Raw genomic sequence first — 21,404 nt, 5'->3', positions numbered from 1 at the left:
TTGCTGAATCCTGCTTCTCTTGTCCTTCAAGATCAAGGTGGGCATCACGTTCTCCAGGAAACCTTCTCAGATCTGCTGGTTGAGTGCAATGTCCTTCTCTGGGCTCCCCTATCACCTGTGCGTCTCTCCATTGTGACACTTGCTTATTTGTCTCCTTCACTGTAGCTGCACCCACTTTGTCTGATTAGTCTTTGTTTCTGGTGCCCAGCACAGTGCTGGCCTACTACAGGATAGTATGACTGGGTTAGGGATGGCCTGGGAGTCCAGATGCATGCTTTCTCTCCCATGTGCTACTCAGGTCTCAGGGCAAAGTCAGATAAGGGGAGCTTTTCCTCCCCAAGGCTGAGAAAGCCCCAGAGAAACACAAACCATTTCTCACTCTGCAGGCGCGGCACAGCCAGTTCACTATCAGCCACCCAACGGAGCATGGCTGTGGCCCAGTGAGAAGCTTTCAGAGCCCCTGGCCTCCTGGAGGAGTTTTCTTTTTTTTTTTTTTTTTTTGAGACGGAGTCTCGCTCTGTCACTCAGGCTGGAGTGCAGTGGCCGGATCTCAGCTCACTGCAAGCTCCGCCCCCCGGGTTCACGCCATTCTCCTGCCTCAGCCTCCCGAGTAGCTGGGACTATAGGCGCCTGCCACCTCGCCCGGCTAGTTTTTTGTATTTTTTAGTAGAGACGGGGTTTCACCGTGTTAGCCAGGATGGTCTCGATCTCCTGACCTCGTGATCCGCCCGTCTCGGCCTCCCAAAGTGCTGGGATTACAGGCGTGAGCCACTGCGCCCGGCCCCTGGAGGAGTTTTCTTAGTGTAGACGTGGAAACATTCCTCTCTGGAGTGGCCCATATTTCATGAGTGACGCCTCCCTTTTGTACCAGTGAGAGATGCAGTGTGTGATCATCCATCGGTCCTGTGGATGGCTTTGCCCACTCTTTCTTCCATTAGCCCTACTGGCTGGTCAGGCCTTGGGCCTTTCAAGAAACTTGACATTTCACATGACTTCTAAGGCCAGAATAACAGGAGGCCTGGGTGGGTGCAGCACAGTGAAGCCCGGGGATTAGGAACAGAACAGGGAGGTGGCGAGCCCACAGTCCAATTCCTTGTCCGTAGAGAGCAGTGATAAGCTTCTATATCACTGGAATAGGGGTTTTGTTTTGTTTTTTGAGATGGAGTCTCACTCTGTCACCCCGACTGGAGTGCAGTGGCACAGTCTCAGCTCACTGCAACCTCCACCTCCTGGGTTCAAGCGATTCTCCTACCTCAGCCTCCCAAATAGCTGGGATTACAGGTGTCCACCACCATGCCTGGCTAATTTTTGCATTTTTAGTAGCAATGGGGTCTCACCATGTTGGCCAAGCTGGTCTCGAACTCCTGACCTCAAATGATCCACCCACCTCGGCCTCCCAGAGTGATAAGTTACAGGCGTGAGCCACCGCACCCAGCTGGAATAAGGGTTTTGGGGAGAGCAGGGGCTGGCCACCTGGACTGTGGAATGAAAAGAGGGAAGGTCTGAGAGAACCACAGAGTTGGAGGAGACCTTCGGTCTATGCGGTCCCAACAGAAGACTCTCAGGCCCCTCTGTGTTCCCGAGCCCTTGTTCCTCCCTCCACACAGGTCCTGACGGGTGAAGACTGGACTTCGATGATGTACAATGGGATCATGGCCTACGGTGGGCCGTCCTACCCCGGCATGCTTGTGTGCATTTACTTCATCATCCTTTTTGTCTGTGGCAACTGTATCCCCTTAGGAGCAGGGTGCAGAAAACAGCTTAGGGAGGGGGTGGGGGAAAGGGCTTAAAATGGGAGTCAAGGGTGTCCAGTTTCTAGGTAGCCAGGCCCACTGGCTGGAGGGGAGCTCCCAGGCCCTTGGGGTAGGGGGTTAGGACATAACAAATGCAGGTATAGCTGTAGAATAATTCTTTCTGCCAAAAGATGAGAGACTCACAGGGGTGTTTGGCTACAGCTGGGAGGAATTAAAAGCCCAGTAAGGTCAGTGAGCCTAGAGCAGTGGGGAGGAAGGATAGAGCTTTGCTGAAGAGCATGAAGATGGTGGGACAGCCTGCTCCAAAGGTTCAGAGGCAAGCAGGGAGCCACCAGGACCCTGTGGCCGGGATGCTCAGCCTGAGCGCTGGGACCAGAAAGATGGAGCCAGGACAGGCCGAGAGATGAGAGGAGCAGATATGAGGGTGAGGTGGATGGGACTGGAGAGATACTGGCGGTGCCTGAGGCATCCTGGTGCCTGCACCATGGAATGTGATACTGTGGGGAGTGGGGGGGGAAGGGCACCGTTGTTCCCCGACTCATGCGTGCCTCGCATGGGTCTCACTTGTTTTGCCTCACTGGCTCTCCATGCAGCTCAGTGTGGGATCTGGGACCAGTCTGGACAGGAAACGGATGGTTCAAGGTCACAGTGGATTCAGGCTCCTTCCTGGGTAGTCTCCACAGGCATGCCTCCCTGAGGGCCTTCCACTATGACCCTGGACCCACACCTTCCCATGGATAGCTCTGGGAGTAGGGTTAGGTGCTGCCCACATGCAGGCAGGCAGGATTCCTGCCCACAGGCTCCCTTCCACCTATAACCGAAGGCTCCTTAGCTAAACCCACTCAGACATCCTGCTTAATGTCTTCCTGGCCATTGCCGTGGACAACCTGGCCGAGGCGGAGAGCCTGACTTCTGCCCAGAAAGCCAAGGCTGAGGAAAGAAAACGCAGGAAGATGTCCAAGTGAGTGCTTCCTTAGTAGGAAGGGACCTGGAGTGCTCAGCCGTGGCCATGGCCTTCCAGCTCTGAACAAACGATCAGGGTCCTTGACATGGTAACACCCACCTCAGTGGGCAAACTTCTGCAACCTGCGCATGGAGATGGCTGAGGTCCTTCCCTGTGGACAGGAACAGAGACATGTTGGCCTTCTGGACAGATAGGCCTCGGGATGCAGAATGCCAGAGCCTCAGAGCCCGGCCAGTTGAGCACGGCTCCCCCAGGGAGGGATCCTGGGAATTCCCTTCCTAACCCTGTTACTGAGTCGCCATGCTTCTGGGAGAGAGGTGTTGCCCTTTGCTGAGCCTCAGGCATCCTCTCTTCTGTGAAGTGGCCATTGGCTTCTCAGGTTCTTCACAATTCTCTCCATCTGTGACTTTGTCAGTGAATTCTTTGTAGCCTGGGACCCTCCTCTGGAGTGGAAGCCGACTGGTGTTCTAGACAGTGTTTCTCAAACTCTAACTGCAAAAAAATCACCTAGGGATCTTGTTGAAATGCTGATTCTGTTTCAGCTGGTCCAAATCAGATAGGGCAGGGTCGTAGTTCTACATCGAACAGGCTTCCAGGTGGTGCCCATGCTGCTGGTTGGAGGATTATGCTTTGAGTACCTAGGTTCTAGACAGAGTCCCGCTTCTTCCAATGCCCATGCCTACAGGAATGGGACACCCGTTCCTGTGGAGGCAAGATGGAAAAAGAGGGACCAGCAATGGAGTTCAGACATTTCTAAAGAGTTGGAGCCATCTTGGGCAAACCACTCTGGGCTTCCACTCTGTGAATGTTTATGAGATGTTTGTGAGCCCAAACCACATCTTGGGCTTCCACTCTGTGAATCTTGTATAAACACAGTACAAAGCCACATTCCACCCATTCACTATCAACCAACATTAAACATGGCTGACCAGTGAGCCACAGGTAGCCATGGGCCCATGCTGTGTGTCGGGCCCACTCACCATAGAGAAAGGAGTTGCCTGAGCCCACTGCACTTCCCATCTGGGGGCTGATGCCACTCCTCCTACAGATCCCAGCCCTTGGTGTGGGATCCTCCTGAGGGTGTTGTCAGGCTCAGCAGACCCCTGAGAACTTTCTGGTTTGGCTTCCACTTTGGGTTTTCTAACTCAGGGGTCTCCCAGACAAGTCAGAGGAGGAGAAGTCCACGATGGCCAAGAAGCTGGAGCAGAAACCCAAGGGTGAAGGCATCCCCACCACTGCCAAGGTGAGCACCTCGTGGGGATGTTAGAGGCAGGCTGGGGGCTCTTCCAGTCCCATGGTTCCCCTCGTACCACAGAGTACAGGTGGGATAGGTTGGGGAGGTGGGAGAGTTATCAGCCAGGTGAAGGCATCTCCCCGTGTCTGACTGGAGGGAGAGCCAGCGAAGCCATCTCCAGGGACTCCTGCACTGAGAAGCACAGACTTCCCAATCTGAGAACCAGACTTCCCCAGCGTAGCAGCTTCCCACGCCAGACCAAGGAGGTACCTCCTCTCCTTAACACCCACTGTTCCACTGAGAGCCCCAGACCAGCTTCCACCACTGCTAGCCCCACCCTGCTTGTTCCCATCTGGCTCTGCTCACCATTCCTGAAAACTGAGGAACTGGAGTTCAAAAAGTCAGGGAACCGGGCCCAGAGGGGCTGGAGGTCCTGGCCTGGGAAACTCAACTCTCTTCTGGAGAACCAAGCAGTGGGTGTGTGAAGATAGAGTCAGACAGGCTAGGGCGGGCTCAGGCCTTGCCCTGTGGGAGCTTGTGCAGATTGTCTGGCCTTGCTGGGCCTGGCCTCTCATTTGTAAAATGGGGGCGATCATAATATTCCCTGTCCCTTATCCTGTAGGGATGATTAAGTGAGCTGAACGCTAACAGGCTCTCCAGTATATGCTCACTGAGGGGAAACCGCAACTTCTTTTTCATTGTTATAGTCATTGTGTTCCTTCCTACAGCTGAAAATTGATGAGTTTGAATCTAATGTCAATGAGGTGAAGGATCCCTATCCCTCAGCTGACTTCCCAGGTGAGGATGCTGGAGACTGGACTGGAGCAGGGTGCTGGGGTAAAGTAGGGGTGTGCCGGTCCCTGATTCTCCCCGTGGGCAGTCTCTTGTGTGTCCCTACCTGGACCCCTCCATGTGGAGATCAGAACACCGGAGACATCCCTTCTGTGCAAATAAGCCATCTGCCAGCTTGTCTCTCCCAACAATGCACACAACAGAAAAACCCATACATTTTATTTTCATGTAACTCAGCAAGTATTTATTGAGTGCCATGGGTACTCAATAACTCATGTTATTTCATGTAACTCAGCAAGTATTTATTGAGTGCGTGGGTATACAAGTCTTGCCTGCCAGTCATGCAGTCATGGATCATACATGAGGATATACCTATCTATGTAGTAATGAGGCAGATTACTCACTATCCAGTGTCCAGTAGGACTGGGGGCCGGAAGGATACAGGGATGAATAGAACCATGACAGGCAGTGTGGGTAAGTTCAAGAGGAGGAGACAATGGTGGGGTAGGGGGACCATGGATAAGAAACAACCGTGGATAAACCACAAACATCTTATAAATGCAAATAGCCAGTGACTGCTGCAGAAATTCCATTTATCTGGACCAAGAAGAGGACAAGCAGAACCAGGCTGGATTAATCTTACCAGGCCACCTGGCAGAGCCCTGGGGTCCAAGAACTCTCTGAGTCCTGGGTCCTTTGGATCACCAGGTCAGTGGGTCAATTTTAGGTCTACTTGTCCCATCAGCTGATCAGCTACTTTTATGTCTACTTATGGAATCAGCTGATTAACATCTGTTTGCTCTGGTGACTCTAAGCTCCAGGGGGACTTTTGTGTTCCACACAGCACAGTGTTTGGCTCAGAGGAGGCCTCAATAAATTGAATTAATGAATGAATGCATGAAAGAAGTTTGCAAAGTGAAGTATGGGGAGAAGGGAGCTGGTACAAGTAAGACTAATGAAATTTCTTCAAATATCCACCAGCAATGAATATTTGTGTTTTAGAATAACTCATTTTGAGTTGTTTCATCTAACAGTTACCACCTATTAGATGGGAGTGACTAGTGTGCAGGTGAGATGGTGGCTGATAGGAAATCTGAGGTCAGGGAAAGGGAAGGGGCTGCAAAGAAATGAGGAAGGGAGGGGTAGAGGGGGTGTGGGCTGGGCAGCAGGAAGAGAGTCTTACCAAGGGAACTGAATGTGTTTATATCCTGCTTCTTTCTAAAAGTAGTTTGAAATGGCTTACAGCAAAAGATATGTGCAACGAAATTAAACTGGACATAGGCAGAGGAAGTAAGAAGGTGGGGGAAGGATGCAAATACGCTAACTCTAAGAATTAACGGTCTCTGTGATTAAGCATGAAATGTGTCTCTGGGGTCTGTGGCAGGCTGGGCAAGACAGGAACTGTCAAGTTAGGCCACTCATTCTGAGGAATAAGAGTTTTAGCTTCTCGGGGGAACAGAAAAATTGGAATGTGACTTGGTGGGTTTGAGAACCCCTACAGGTGGCCATGATGGAGACAGTAGAATCCAGTAGCTCTTGGCTTCCCTCAAGGCCTCTGCCAGGGGCCAATAGGGGTAGGGAAGAGGTAGCTGTCAGGGGAGGGAACCAAGAGAAACCCCAGCTTTGTAGTCCCCCCACCGTCTGATCACAGGATTCTCCCACCCTGGGAGCTGAGGATTTCAGGTACTCAACTTCCTCACGTGGTCATGAGACCCAGTGAATGTGCTTGGAATGTCTGTCTCTTCCTCTATCCCCTGCTCCCATCCCCTGTACCTGGTGTGGTCCTGGGGACTGGGTGAAGCTCAAGAAATTCTGATTGCTTTTTTCCATGCTGGAAGCTTCTCTGTGAAGTTACTATTTTTAAAATCCTAGTCCAGGAGAGGATCACAGAGTCCTTTTATTTCAACAACCCTCCTGCCCCTTGTCGGTTTCACAAATTGGAAAGCTGATGCTGACGAAGGACACAGACCTTCCCAGCACTGCACAGCAAGTTAGACGCAGAGCCGGAACTAGGACCCAGGTCTCCTCTTCTGAAGCAGGGTTCCCCACTCCATCCCCCAGCCTATGGATATTTGAGGCGGTGTGGACTGAGCCTTGAGACAAAAGATGCAGCCACAGAGTTACTTGGGCTTGCTCCTAGCCCCACTTCTGGAAGGTTGTGAGCCTCCCTTACCTACCCTTGACAGCTCAAATCTGCTCACTGTGAAGAAAAGGAGATGCCCAGGCTGAACTCTGCCAAAGCCCTAGGGTCCTAAGTCAGCCCAGTACCACCTTGCTTACCAGCTGCAGGGGCTCCTAGGAGGGCTCTGAGCACAGAAGCCACGGGCATAGCAAAGCATGGGAAGACACCCCTAATTCCTCCTTCTCTCCCCACAGGGGATGACGAGGAAGATGAGCCCGAGATCCCACTGAGCCCCCGTCCACGCCCCCTGGCTGAGCTGCAGCTGAAAGAGAAGGCCGTGCCCATTCCAGAAGCCAGTTCCTTCTTCATTTTCAGCCCCACCAATAAGTAGGTGCCCCTTGGCTGCTGTGGGGGTGATTGATGAGGCTCTCATCTGCTTCCCTGCCCTAGTAAAAACCCCCATCTGACTCTCCATGCCTACAGTTATACTATGAGAAACTCAGTGTTTTAGCTTAAAGTCTTGGGCCCTGTTTAAAATGCTAGTATATCTGGGAAAAGTAATGCTTTAAACCTTATCAGTTATTTACACCTAAGAGGGACCTGTTTATTGATTCCTTTCTGAAAGAATAGCTTTAGACAGGACAAGGGGGAGAGAGCAAGGGAAGCTATAGTTTCTATGGGCTTCATTATTTTACACCTTTAAACTACACACAGGTCATAGTCTCTATGTTTCATCTGTCTGCCTCATGGCTAGAGACCAGCCTGTCCCATTTTCATCTGATGGGAAACCTCAGGGTGGTGCCATAATCACAGGAAGGGGCAGGTGGTGGGAGGGGCTTGGCTGGGAGGCAGAACTAAGGCTTTAGAAACAGAATGAGGGGTTAGGGCCCCCTGTGTGTCCAGCCAGAGGACGCCGCAGGTGCAGGGCTGCACTTCTCTACTGGCCGGGGAGGAGCAGGAGGTATGTCCCGTGTCCCTCCACAGGATGGAGGCTGATGAGGCCAGAGCCTCCAGCAGCTCACAGCTCCCCTGCCCTCCCTAACTCGCCCCACCAGGATCCGTGTCCTGTGTCACCGCATCGTCAATGCCACCTGGTTCACCAACTTCATCCTGCTCTTTATCCTGCTCAGCAGCGCTGCACTGGCTGCGGAAGACCCCATCCGGGCTGATTCCATGAGGAATCAGGTGATGGGCCTCACCCTCTCTGCTGCTCAGCACCCCTGCCCCCTCCAGCCTCAGCCTGGTGCCCAGGGTTCAGCTGTATCCTCTATGTGGCGACAGGCATCAGAGTTTCTTAGAGTTCAATTTCTCAGGGCTAGGACTGCCCACTCCACTCCTTCTGAATGGCACAGGCTGGGGCACAGACTGGCTCTGACTGCCTGCTTTAGTGTTGCTGCTGATGATGATACTTTTGCCCCTTCCTCCTCTCACTGGCTGCTCCCTTCCCTGCCCTGTCCCTAGATCCTTAAACACTTTGACATCGGGTTCACCTCTGTCTTCACTGTGGAGATTGTCCTCAAGGTAAGTGAGGCTGTGGGGCAGCCCTGGGGAGGGAGTATCCCTGATGTGGTTCCAGCTTACACACACCGAACTCAGGGGCTGGAGAGAAGTGGAAGAGAGGTGGAGAGTGGCAGGAAAGACTCACGGGACCCAGCACACCGGGCAGACCCACAGGTGTCTGGGTGGTGGGCTGGAGAGTGAAGCCCAGCCAGCCTGTGGCTCCCCTATCCACAGAGTGTAGCCCATGTCTTGAAGCCTCAGGCATTTTTCTTTTTAGACGTAGTCTCGCTCTGTCACCAGGCTGGAGTGCAGTGGCGCTATCTCAGCTCACTGCAACCTCCGCCTCCTGGGTTCAAGCAATTCTCCTGCCTCAGCCTCTCAAGTAGCTGGGACTACAGGCGCATGCCACCACATCCAGCTAATTTTTTGTATTTTTAGCAGAGACAGGGTTTCACCACGTTGGCCAGGACGGTCTTGATATCCTGACCTTGTGATTTGCCCGCCTCAGCCTCCCAAAGTGCTGGGATTACAGACGTGAGCCACCACGCCTGAAGAAAAACTCTAGCATTTTTCTTCCATACAGTTAGCTTAAAAGCAGACCTGGTGGCCGGGCGCAGTGACTCACGCCTGTAATCCCAGCACTTTGGGAGGCCAAGGTGGGCGGATCACCTGAGGTCAAGAGTTTGAGACCAACCTGGCCAACATGGCGAAACCCCGTCTCTACTAAAAGTACAAAAATTAGCCAGGCGTAGTAGCGGGTGCCTGTAATTCAACCACTCAGGAGGCTGAGGCAGGAGAATCACTCGAACCCCAGGAGGCGGAGGTTGCAATGAGCTGAGATCGTGCCACTGCACTCCAGCCTGGGTGACGAGAGAGACTCCATCTCAAAAAAAAAAAAAAAAAAAAAAAAAAAAACATGAGCAGAGCTGGGGAGCTGTGTGATTTGTTGTCCCTAGACCTCTGTTACCAGCAACTGGAAAGGCCTTTTCCTTAAAGAGTCCCCAGAGAAGTGACCGCTGCCCTGAGCTGGATTCCTGGCAGCTCGCCCCATCACGCCTTTTCCACACCTTACCCACAGCACATCACTGCTCACCCATTCCCAACACAGATGCATGGGGTTCCAGCCATCCTGGGGGTGGTGGGCTCTGTGGGCAGAGGGAGGATCCGTCTGTAACTGAAATCCAGTAGCCCTAGTGTGTACATTCACAAACTAAGAGAGGAGAGGCTAGCCAAGCCCCAGGAATAGGTTCGGAGCAGGCTGTGGTGTGAAATCAGGACAGTACCTTATTTCAGGGCCTCTACTATTGAAGGAATTGAGTAGAGGGAGATGGTGGCTTCCTCAAGGTCAAGAAGTTTGTGGAGTTTGGGGCATGAGAGCCAGACCCTGAACAGACCCTGAAGTTGGACAGGCCTTCACTGGGTAGAGATAGCTAGAGCAGCCTAGGACAGACGGTAGCAAGTGCATTATAAGAAGATTTGGAGACATTGCCAGAGAGGACAAAGTGGCCCCTTTGGGCTGGGATATATTGCACATACAGGGAGGCCTGGGTGCTGAGTCTGAGAAGGCAAATTAAGACAAAATCATATAGGTCCTTCAATGCTGGGAAAGGTTTCAGCCCCGTTTGATTTTAAGGGCATAATGCATTTGTGCAAAGGCCTGGGAGATTATTAGAGAATATATCAAAGAAACTGAGAGGGGAGCAAGAAGGCAGGTGCTGGGAAGGAGATGGAGAAGGAGGAGAGAAGGCCCAGGACCCCTGAAGTCTTGGAGGGCTTGTTCAGCCTGATTCAGCAAGCCACCAGGCAGAAGGGATTGCCCAAAAAGCTTTCCAGGAAGGAGGAGAAATTTTGTGTCACAAAGGAGACAGTGGGGCCAGGGCCTCCCACTCTGTGGCCCCCTGGGAAAGGAGACCCAGGGTTCCCTATGGCATGTGAAGAAAAAGACTTCTGGCCCAGCTGCCCATGGGAAGTCCCCAAACTTCAACACTGTGAGCAGAGATAGGAAATGCATTTAGGCCACTGCAACGAGTTGAGTGAAATATAGAGATTTCTGGAAGATTATGCCTCAGTAAGTGCTCTCCTGAGCAGAGGCGAGAAGCCCATGTCTGTGGGAGACAGGCCTATTCCCCAAGCTCCTCCACCCAGGCTGCTGCCTCTGTCTCCCCAGATGACGACCTATGGAGCCTTCCTGCACAAAGGTTCCTTCTGCCGCAATTACTTCAACATGCTGGACCTGCTGGTGGTGGCCGTGTCCCTCATCTCCATGGGACTTGAGTGAGCAGCGTCAAAGACCAGCCCTGGGCACTGGCCACTCTCTACTCTGTGCCAGGGCTTTGTAATGGGAGGCCCACCCATGTTGGTGGGCCCCTGCCACAAGAGGAGGGTCTCTCAGGGCCTCTGATGGGGGCTGGGGTCCTGTGGGTTGTCACCAGCTGGAGTGTGAGTTGCCACCAGCGAAGTGGGCAGCACTCTGTTCTGGAGACTGGCAGGGGATGCAGAGAGGAGGAAGTGGTCCCTCCCTCCCCCACCCTGCGGGGAGCACAACCCCTGCCTTCAGGGTGCTCATTGTCTGATGGGAGGGATGGAGCCTCTAGCCACCCACAGGGGAAGGCTGTATTCTGCTTCACAACACACCCATGAGAACACAGTCCAGACAGCAGGGGTGGCTGTGCCCTGGAGTAGGGCACACTCTCACAACTGGAGGAAAGGGAAGGGGAAGATGGGAGGGTTTGCAGGCAGAAAGGCAGCTGGTGTGGAGGGCGGGGTACGACTAGAGGCTCCACTGCAGACCGGGCTGGCTGGAACAGGCTGCCCTCAGCCCCCGCACCATTGCCACCCCCCCAGGTCCAGCGCCATCTCCGTGGTGAAGATCCTGAGGGTTCTGAGGGTGCTCCGACCACTCAGAGCCATCAACAGAGCCAAGGGGTTGAAGGTGAGAGAGGGCCTGGGCATGAGCCCCGGAGAGGGATGGGAGGGTTACAGGGGCCTCCTGACTCCAGAAACTTCAGCCCAGCCATGGCTGGGACCCCTGTCCCATCTCCCTGGCCAGATAGGGGGGAGGATGAGGCTGGGGTAGCCGTGCCTCCCCACCAGCCTCTCCCCGCCTCCAACTCATCAGGAGGCAGCAAGTCTTGCACTCCTGAGGTTTCCTCAGCTGGGTTAGCGGGGTTACAGTGAGTGCACCCCCAGCCCCCATTGGCCCCTCTTTCCCCAGCACGTGGTGCAGTGCATGTTCGTGGCCATCAGCACCATCGGGAACATCGTGCTGGTCACTACCCTCCTACAGTTCATGTTTGCCTGCATCGGCGTCCAGCTCTTCAAGGTGAGGCCCTGCCTGCGCAAGCAGCTCCCGCTCCCACTCCCAGCCCTGGTGCCCACTCTCAAGCAAAAGGAGCCCCAAATTGTGAAAACAGATGTCTTTGAATGCAGTTTTTCATACGAGAATATTTTATTTTGAAAAATAGGTCTTCACCACACCAAACACGTAAGTCTGCAGAAAACTAGTAAGGCATCATTACATTTAAATAGCACCTTGAGTTCCACAAAAGCAGCCCGATGATAATCTCAGAAACAGTCAATGGGCTTCTAACACTACTGAAATGGTAGCAGAGGGTCATGTGTCTATTGAGTTGAAGTTAAAATACAATTCAAGCACCATCTCTTAAAGCTATTGTCATGCACTTAGAATTCTATCAAACAAAACAAGAAAACGGTTAGTTTGATGTCCATCTTCTAAATTTGACTATGAAACTTCAGTCTATAAATACAACTCTCCTAAATCAAACTTTTAAGAGGCAGCCGTCTTTCAATGATGGTCAATAGCTTTAAGAGATCAATGAGCTAAAATGAAAACCTGACAACAACTATCTTAAGCTCTTCAAAAAATTAAATACACAAGCAACACAACACGTTGAGACTCAAAGTGAATTTGCTTCAGTTGAATGCACAGAGTTTTGAGGCTAATATATGGCAAGTCCAGATCCTGTTTCCTCAGTGATATCCATTCTGGGCCTCTGTGGTTCTGCTGACCACCACTGCCATTGTGCCATTGTATCTGCTCTCTCCCTGCCCCTGCATGGCTTCTCCTTGGGGAGGGAGGACCCTCCTCCCAGAGCCCTGCAGCCATTCCTCTCCCTTCCCACCCTTGCCCACTTCCTCCCATCCTGCCAGGCCTGTCTGTGCCAAGCATATGCCCTATCCCAGACCCACACTCCGCCTCCATCAGTGCAGCTGGGCTGTGGCAGCCCATCTTCCCTGCTGGTATGTCTGGCATCATCCACATCTACCGGGAGCTCCTAAGGCTGAGAGTTCATCATCTCACATCTGGAGCCAACCTTATTCTTTTCTCACTTTCTTAGGGGAATACAGCTATTCAGTTCCTCTCTAGGAATCAGCCCTATAAAGATGTCCCTCCCGCAGAACCCTGATTTCCAGATGTCTCTGGCCCTCAGATCATTGGCAGGACAGAGAAATTGATTTCTGAATATACACCAACACCTTTGACACTTTCTGCATGACCCAGCTGCTCCTCCTACCACCAAAGCACAATCTTTCAAAGTCATGATTACATAACCTCAGTCAGTCTTAGACAGGCAATGGCATCATCTTACAATCATTCATTCATTCAACAAACATGTACGGAGCATGTGTTCCATACATGAGCCAGGGCCTCTGCTAGAGCTGAGGGCCTTACAAGCCAAATCCTCCCAGAGGGCAGGGAACAGGCTATGAGAGAAACAGCAGCGTGAAGCTCCCAGAGGACCTTCGGGGGTAACAGGTCTTGTCGGTCCCTGTCCTGGAGGGATGGGAGGGATGGGAGTATTTATTGTGTCTGGCCACTCTGCCAGCTGCATGTGGCCTTCTCCCCCTGGCCCAGCTGAGGGCTGTCCACCTCCTGCCCCCCAGCCCCTTCCTCTGCCAGGCTTGGGTCCCCAGAATCCCCTGAGGGCAGAGTCTGTGTCTGCCTCATCCCTTCGTCTGGCCCCCTGCCCAGGGGCTAGTGCAGAGGAGGCCCACCAGACACGCTCCCTGAAGGAATGAATGAGCCGCTGCCCTTCCTCTGGCTTCCACGTCCCTTCCAGACAAGCAAGAGCAATTGCCTGTCAACACCCAACTCTCGCCATGCTTTAGTCTGTCATTAAAAGACCCCCCAGCTCCTGCCTTCCAGGAAGTCCTAGAAGCATAACACTGCCAATTGGCATTTGATGTTGCATTTGACTCCGTGGAAGCTTGCCACGTGCATTCCACGTTATAGCAGAGAGTCAAGCTTTGCTTCCCATAGTAAATTGTGCATTTGATGTTAAGTGCCCAGGATCTGCCCAGCGGCAGCTCTATCCACTCCCTGCTTACCCCCCAGTACCACCTGCCTCACCTTCACCCTCTGCTCCAGCAACTATAAAAAGGGCATGTAGTAGGAACAGCGCAGACCTGTGCGGCAGGGGCAGTGGGAGGCAAGGTCCAGCTGTGTCTTTAGCTAGTGCTGTGTCCTTGGCCGAGGCAGTTTCCCTATCTGAGTCTTTGAAGGAACTGCACCAGAATCCGTGGATCTCAAGCCTGATTTAGCCTCCTTAAGACCTAGCCACCCTGCTGGGCATGGTGGCTCACACCTGTAATCCCAACACTTTGGGAAGCTGAGGTGGGCAGATCACTTGAGGTTGGCAGTTCAAAACCAGCCTGGCCAACATGGTGAAACCCCTTCTCACTAAAAATACAAAAATTAGCTGGGCATGATGGCACATACCTGTAACCCCAGGTACTCAGGAGGCTGAGGCAGGAGAATTGCTTGAATCGGGGAGGCGGAGATTGCAGTGAGCCGAGATCATACCACTGCACTCTTGCCTAAGTGACAGAGCGAACTTAAAAAAAAAAAAAAAAAAGACCTAGGTATCCACTACTTTCATTCAAACATGTTGTTCAGGGGTCCAATCTGTGACACAGATAAAAGGAGCAAGTGCTCTGGCCAAAGTCAGTGCAGAGGAGCACAGAGCCCCCCTACCCAGGCCTTGGGCTAGGACATGGGACCCCGCTTGACTTTGAGACAAGTTGAGTCATCAGAGCCCAGCTGGGCTCCAACTCTGCGGCTCCTGCCCCACTGGCAGGAGGATGGTGGTGGGAGGTGGGCAGCCCCTCCTCCTCGTTCCATAATGGGAGACCAAAGAAGGCCTCCTGCAGCAGTACGGGATGTGAGGGGCTCAGCTCCCTGATGGAGGGGCAGGGGCAGAGCTGCACTCATGTACATCCCCTCAGCCCATCAGGGGCACTCAGTAAATGCCCCTCTGAGGCACTGCCTTCTCGATCTTGGCAGCATCTAGGCTGGGTGGGAAAGCCCTGGGCGAGCTGTGGGAATGAACGATGGTGAAGAAAGGAGACTGCTCTGGGGCCCTGCCCCAAGGGCGAGTTCATGCCTCTGAGAGGAAGAGATCCTTTTTCCAGATGCTTGCCTTCCCTCCCCGCTTCCACTGTTCACTCCCAGAGCCCACTTTTCTATCCTGTTTCCATGACAACATACCTCCCTCCCTCCCTCCCTCTTTCTCCTGGCTGCAGGGGAAGTTCTTCAGGTGCACCGACTTGTCCAAGATGACAGAGGAGGAGTGCAGGTACACGGGGCAGGGAGCACGGCGGGATGGTGACAGGGCAGGGAGCACTGTGGGACAGTCACAGGGCAGGGAGCACAGCGAGATGGTCACGGGGCAGGGAGCACTGCGGGATGGTCACGGGGCAGGGAGCACGGTGGGATGGTCATGATGCAGGGAGTACTGCGGGACAGTCACGGGGCAGGGAGAACGGCAGAATGGTCATGGGGCAGGGAGCACTGTGGGACAGTCACGGGGCAGGGAGAGTGGCGGGATAGTCACGGGCAGAGAGCGTGGCAGGACGGTCATGGGGCAGGGAGCACTGCAGGACAGTCACGGGGCAGGGAGAGCGGTGGGACAGTCACGGGGCAGGGAGAGCAGTGGGACAGTCACGGGCAGAGAGCACGGTGGGACAGTCACTGGCAGAGAGCGCGGCGGGAGGGTCACAGGGCAGGGAGCCCTGTGGGATGGTCACAGGGCAGGGAGCACCGTCGGACAGTCATGGGGCACAGAGAACTGCGGGACAGTCACGGGGCAGGGGATTGTGTGTTGGTGGATGATGGCCCTTCAAGCTGGAAACTGGGGAAGCTCAGCCTTTAGGCCTAAGAGGGATGCTCACAGAGGCCCCTTTCCTCGGGCTTGCCCAGCGATGTCCCCTCGGGTCCCAGATCCAGACCTTCATTTCTCCTGCACACCCCCCACCCAGGGCCCAGAGGATGTGGGTGGGGCAAGGCAGCCCAGCCGTGCCCTGTGGAGTGACTGGGCCTCACTGCCACAGGGGCTACTACTACGTGTACAAGGACGGGGACCCCATGCAGATAGAGCTGCGTCACCGTGAGTGGGTACACAGTGACTTCCACTTCGACAATGTGCTCTCAGCCATGATGTCCCTCTTCACGGTCTCCACCTTCGAGGGATGGCCTCAGTGAGTGGGGGCTGGGGCCTAGGTCCCTCATGGGCGTGGTCAGGTAGGACCAGGCAGCCAGCCTGCCCTTCTGCAGCCCCCATGGTGCTACTGCTATCTGTGGCAGGTGCCCAACAAACCCACCAACTCTCTGATGGTTTGATGGTATGTTGACTGGTCACTCCAAAGTAGGCCTGACCAGGGGGCTCTGACAAAATGTACTCAGTCCCCCATAGGTGTATGCCTCTCTGCCCACAGGGCAGATTGTTAATACTGATTGACTAGGGATAGATGGAGCAACCTCTGGAAAGGCAGGGCCATTCCAGGGTTGGGTCTGGTCTTTCCTGGCCCCGTCCTAACTCCTGTCCCATAACTTGACTGTTGAGAAGGCTCCCTTGGCTCGCCACAGCCAGTGGGATAAGGCCCATCCTTCCCAGCCTGACTCTCTGCCTTGTCACCCCGCCCAGCCTGTCCTCTCTTCTCTGCCCACCCCCAGGCTGCTGTACAAGGCCATAGACTCCAATGAGGAGGATGTGGGTCCCATCTACAACAACCGTGTGGAGATGGCCATCTTCTTCATCATCTACATCATCCTCATTGCTTTCTTCATGATGAACATCTTCGTGGGCTTCGTCATTGTCACCTTCCAGGAGCAGGGAGAGACTGAGTACAAGAACTGTGAGCTGGACAAGAACCAGGTGCCTGGGCCACCTGCCAGAGGTGGAGGGCAGAGCTCCAGCAGACCTCCTGCTGGCCCGAGCCCTAGGTCCAGCCAGGGAAGAGAGGCCTAAGGGTGACCCCAGAACCGCATTTGATGCCAAGTCCTGGCCTCCATGCACCCTACCCTATCTCCAGCCTGAAGCAATACAAGTTGGTAGAGTGGGTCTTCTCGTGGAACCTCATGATGCCCAGAGAAAGGAAGCCCTTCAGACCCCCAGGCTAGTCTAGAGCACCCATGGGAATGGGCTGTGATAACTCAAGGGGAACCCAAGAGCCCAACAAGATTCTTCCCCTAAACAGTGCAGAGTCCTCAGCCACAGCCTCTGGCCACAGCTGCTCCTGACTTGCCCGTCAAGCCCATGGATGTGGGTGTGGAGAGGGAGGGAGGGGCCTCTTGGTGCTGACCTGTCCTGTTGTGTGTGTTGCAGCGCCAATGTGTACAGTACGCCCTGAAGGCCCGCCCACTGAGGTGCTACATTCCCAAAAACCCATACCAGTACCAGGTGTGGTACGTTGTCACCTCCTCCTACTTTGAATACCTGATGTTTGCCCTCATCATGCTCAACACCATCTGCCTTGGCATGCAGGTAAGGGCTCCCCAGGAGACAAATGTCTGATCAGATTGGGACCTGGGCCTTGGGTAGTGCAGGGTGAGTAGGGCAGGATAGCCCGGATTCCCCCCAGCAGACATGTTCTGTGTACTGTGTGCTGAGGCGCTACATGGAATACAGAAGTGAACTGCACCCAGGCCTTGACACCAGGCACTTATGGCTTATTAAGGAGGTAATTCGAGCATAAAAATAGTATGGTAATTCTGCAAACAGGAGATAGCTATCACAGAAGGAAGAGAAAGTGTGGGAAGTAGAAAGTGCTTTCTCTGTTTTTCTTCTGCTGTTGCAAATCTGGATGGTTGAGTTGGCTGGAATCTTGGCTCTGGTCCCAAGAAAAATGGATTTAGTATTTGCAAAACAGGTGTCTCTCTTGAGAGTTGAGCACCGTTTATAGACAATATCATAATTAGCAGCATCGTTATCAAGCCTTGGTTAAGCATCTGATTCCTTAAGCCCTGTATAAATAGGATGGTGCAGCTAGGCTTCCTGCTCGTAAAAGCCCGAGACACACCCAATGATAAGAGCACACACTGCAGGCCGGGCGCGGTGGCTCACACCTGTAATCCCAGCACTTTGGAAGCCCGAGGCGGGCAGATCACGAGGTCAGGATATCAAGACCATCCTGGCCAACATAGTGAAACCCCATCTCTACTAAAAATACAAAAAATTAGCCGGGCGTGGTGGCGGGTGCCTGTAGTCCCAGCTACTCAGGAGGCTGAGGCGGGAGAATGGCGGGAACCCAGAAGGCGGAGCTTGCAGTGAGCCCAGATCACGTCACTGCACTCCAGCCCGGGCGACAGAGCGAGACTCTGCCTCAAAAAAAAAAAAAAAAAAAAAAAAGAACACACACTGCTAGGTCATGATGATATGGAAAGACAATCATTGAGCCAGGAGGCCCAGGTCGCAGAGGATCATCAGCACTGCCTTGTGTTTGGGGCCAAGTCAGGCAGCAGAATTGGACAGTCCTGCCGAGGCAGGGCAGGGTGGAGGCAGTCATCGGATCCTCCCAAACTACCTGGAAGGTTTTGTGGAAGAGGTAGAATTTCATCCACTTTCTAATAAAACAGTCAGAGATCTCTGGGAAAACTTACAAGGAAGTAGATTTAAGGAGGGTCATAGTGGTGGGTGACAGGGGCCTCACCATCGTGCCTCCCCATCACTGGGGGTGGTGTGCAGACACAGTAAGCTTGGTGAGCTCTCGGTTTCCCACTAGTAGACAGTGATAACACGGACTGTGGAACCCAGGGGTCTTCTTTCCTAGTCCTGTACCCAAATGACTAAACAGAACCTGTCACAGAGCCCTGCCTGGACGACCTCCCATGCTCGTCCTCCCAGATCTGATATGTAAACAAGCTCTGGCCCTGCAGCCCTGCATGTAAATGAACACACTCGACAGGACTTGGAATTGGAGCCCCTCCCCTCCTGTGTTTACCTCTTTTGTGGTAGGGGGGTAGGAGGAGGATGTTCATAAAATTTGGTGGAACTCAGGGGATTGCCAAAGCAGCTTCTAGTTTTCTGAGCTAAAACAAGGTGAGCAGGGGGCCCAAGAAAGGGTTGGGGCCTGCCCAGGAAGAGGCAGGGGCTCTGGGAATGCAATCTACAGGGTGGGCAAACCCAGCCCCCCTGACCCACTGTTCCTGTGTCCCCTCCACAGCACTACAACCAGTCAGAGCAGATGAACCACATTTCAGACATCCTCAATGTGGCCTTCACTATCATCTTCACCCTGGAGATGATCCTCAAGCTCATGGCCTTCAAGGCCAGGGTAAGTGTGGGGGCTGCAGGGCCAGTTGAGAAGCTGGGGCTGGGGGGGTGGGGCCTTCCAGTGGAACATCCACCCCATCCCTCATCCTATCAGGGCCCTTTTGCCCAGCACTTCTGCTCCCAACTTGCTCCTTTGCCCACTTCCACCTTCAGACACAGGGCAGGCAAATCTTCATGCAGCCAGAATTGACTGATGACAGAAAGACTCTGGGTGCCTCTTCCTTTGAGCTTCTCTTACATTCTCGCCTGCCCCGAAGTTTCTGAAGAACAGGCCCAGGGCTGGGGGAAAATCTTGCCTTGTCTCTTTGATTCTCAAGGCCATTCCCATGGTTCCCAGCACAGCCCTGTCAGTTCTGCACTGTCAAGCCCCAGACAGGATGTTCAGTGGGGTTCAGGAGATGAAAGATATCTCTATCTGGACCAGGACCCCAAATCCTGAGATCTCAACAATTCTCCCCTCCCCCCCCCACTACTTTCTGCTCTGGAGGAGGGGAAATAAAGAGCAAAGGGAAGAGGAGGGTTGGAGTGGGGGAGCCCACTGGAGCACCAGTAGGGAGGTGGAGTCAGAGCACCCCACCTTGACCTGACCCGCAGCTCCACATTAACTCGAGTGGGACACTGTCCTCTGCTAGCAGCCAGAGTTCCTTTCTCCCAAAGCTCACCCCCTCACTCTTCCATCCTTTTCCCTCCCAGGGTTACTTTGGAGACCCCTGGAATGTGTTTGACTTCCTGATTGTCATTGGCAGCATCATTGATGTCATCCTCAGCGAGATCGACGTGAGTATCAGGCAGGCAGAGCCATCACTAGCGTGGGTCCAAGAGCATGTGTTCAGTCCACAGATATTTGTGGGTTGCCCACTGTGTGTGCAACATGGAACCCCAGGGATTAAAAAGATGGAATGACAAGTCGTGGCTTCTCCCCTCAAGGGACTATCATCCTGCTGGGCGAAGAGATAACTCAGATACCAGAGAGACACCATGGGTGTACCTACTACACTATCAAAGGCAAGAGCTGTAATGGAAAGGAAAGTCATCTCTGAGTGGGGTGGTCAGAGAAGGCTTCATGGAGGTGGTGCCATCTGCCTGAAGGAAAGGAAGGTGGTGACTGGAGTTGGAGAGGAGAACAAGCACCTCAGGCAGGACTATTGTAGGAGAGGCACAGAGCAGGAAATGCAAAGAAGGTTCAGGGCATGCTGAGTGGTCCAATTTAGCGGAAGCATAAGAACATGCAGACACGAGAACGGAGAGGGCGAGGCTGGAGAGCTAAGCGGTGAGAGGGGGCTTCAGCTTTATGGAGCAGGCAGTGGAAAGTCACTAAAGGTTTTTAAACAGGGCAGTGGGAGGATTAGAGTCCTACTTCTTTTTTAAAAATATGTTTTTGGAATATGCAGATGGGGTCTCACCGTGTTGCCCAGGCTGGTCTCCAATTCCTGGGCTCAAGTGCTCCACATGCCTCAGCCTCCCAAAGTGCTGGGATTACAGGTGTGAGCCACCACGCTGAGCCCTTAGAGCTCTGCTTCTAAAAAGCTAGCCTGGAGGTGAGCGACAGGAAGTCAGAATGACTAAAATTAAGAGACCCGGTTAGAAGACTCACTCATTCATTTCTCAAATATGTACTGGGCACCTCCCGTGTGCCAGGCTAGGTTCTTGCTGCTGAGATACAGCAGTGAACAAAATTGTGGAACAAACTGGCAATAAATAAATCAATCCCTAATATGACAGGTATGACAAATACATAGTATTATACAGAAACATAAAGGGAAATAGGGGCTTAGAGTGGAAGAGCATGGGAGGGTGGTGTCCATATGACACTGTAGCAGAGACCTGAAGAAAGCAAGGGCATGAGCCATGCCAGAATGGGGGCCAGAGTGCTGGCAGAACAGGAGGCCAGTGCAAAGGCCCTGCAGCAGGATGGTACTTGCTGAGTTGGAGGAAGAGCAGGAGGCCCTTGTAGCTGGAGGAGAGAGTGGTGGAGATGAGGTGAGAGAGTGGTGGAGATGAGGTAGGAGAGAGAAGGCAGGGGCCAAATCATCTAGGCCCTTGAAGGCCACGGTTACCATCTTGGATTTTATTCTGAGGGAGACGAGAGCCCTTTGGAGGGTTTAAGTGAGAATAGACTTTAGTTCTAAAACAATCACTGTGGCTGCTGTGTTGTGAACAAGCTAAACTGCAGGGGACACGAGGGCTGAGCCAGTGAGAGCAGTCAGGCGGTTCCCACAGTGATCCAGGTGAGAGGCGATGGGGGCCGGGGCTGGCTGTGGAGACCGTGAGAAGGGATCCATGTCTGGATCTATTTTGAAGGTTGAGCTGATAGGAAGGCTCCCAGGATCTGGACCAAGGGGATGAGGCCTTGGCGGTGGAATGAGAAACAGCAGCAGGACCTGCCTTGTGAGGGGGATGAAAGGAGCAGGGAGGCAGTTCCAGCTGGAGAGGTCCACATTCAAGGTCTTAGAAGCGGAACCCTCCA

At 53.4% G+C, this 21,404-nt stretch overlaps 1 protein-coding gene across 1 annotated transcript in view; it reads left to right on the top strand.

The window, feature by feature from the left end:
• LOC105484707 (calcium voltage-gated channel subunit alpha1 S) overlaps positions 1-21,404 on the top strand; it is a 74,839-nt gene that overhangs the window by 36,586 nt on the left and 16,849 nt on the right. Inside the window, exons 13-28 of the mRNA XM_011746558.2 lie at positions 1,608-1,728; positions 2,601-2,715; positions 3,868-3,961; positions 4,681-4,750; positions 7,121-7,253; positions 7,922-8,051; positions 8,328-8,387; positions 10,534-10,640; positions 11,211-11,298; positions 11,581-11,688; positions 14,910-14,962; positions 15,717-15,863; positions 16,339-16,540; positions 16,991-17,149; positions 18,828-18,938; positions 19,631-19,714. Of these exons, the coding sequence (XP_011744860.2) occupies positions 1,608-1,728; positions 2,601-2,715; positions 3,868-3,961; positions 4,681-4,750; positions 7,121-7,253; positions 7,922-8,051; positions 8,328-8,387; positions 10,534-10,640; positions 11,211-11,298; positions 11,581-11,688; positions 14,910-14,962; positions 15,717-15,863; positions 16,339-16,540; positions 16,991-17,149; positions 18,828-18,938; positions 19,631-19,714 (1,782 nt within the window). The remainder of the gene's footprint in view (positions 1-1,607; positions 1,729-2,600; positions 2,716-3,867; positions 3,962-4,680; positions 4,751-7,120; positions 7,254-7,921; positions 8,052-8,327; positions 8,388-10,533; positions 10,641-11,210; positions 11,299-11,580; positions 11,689-14,909; positions 14,963-15,716; positions 15,864-16,338; positions 16,541-16,990; positions 17,150-18,827; positions 18,939-19,630; positions 19,715-21,404) is intronic.

Source organism: Macaca nemestrina, chromosome 1, assembly GCF_043159975.1.
Source record: "Macaca nemestrina isolate mMacNem1 chromosome 1, mMacNem.hap1, whole genome shotgun sequence".
NCBI lineage: Eukaryota > Metazoa > Chordata > Mammalia > Primates > Cercopithecidae > Macaca > Macaca nemestrina.
The sequence above is the reverse complement of the archived record's forward strand: the minus strand, read 5'-3'. Positions and strand labels throughout refer to the sequence as shown.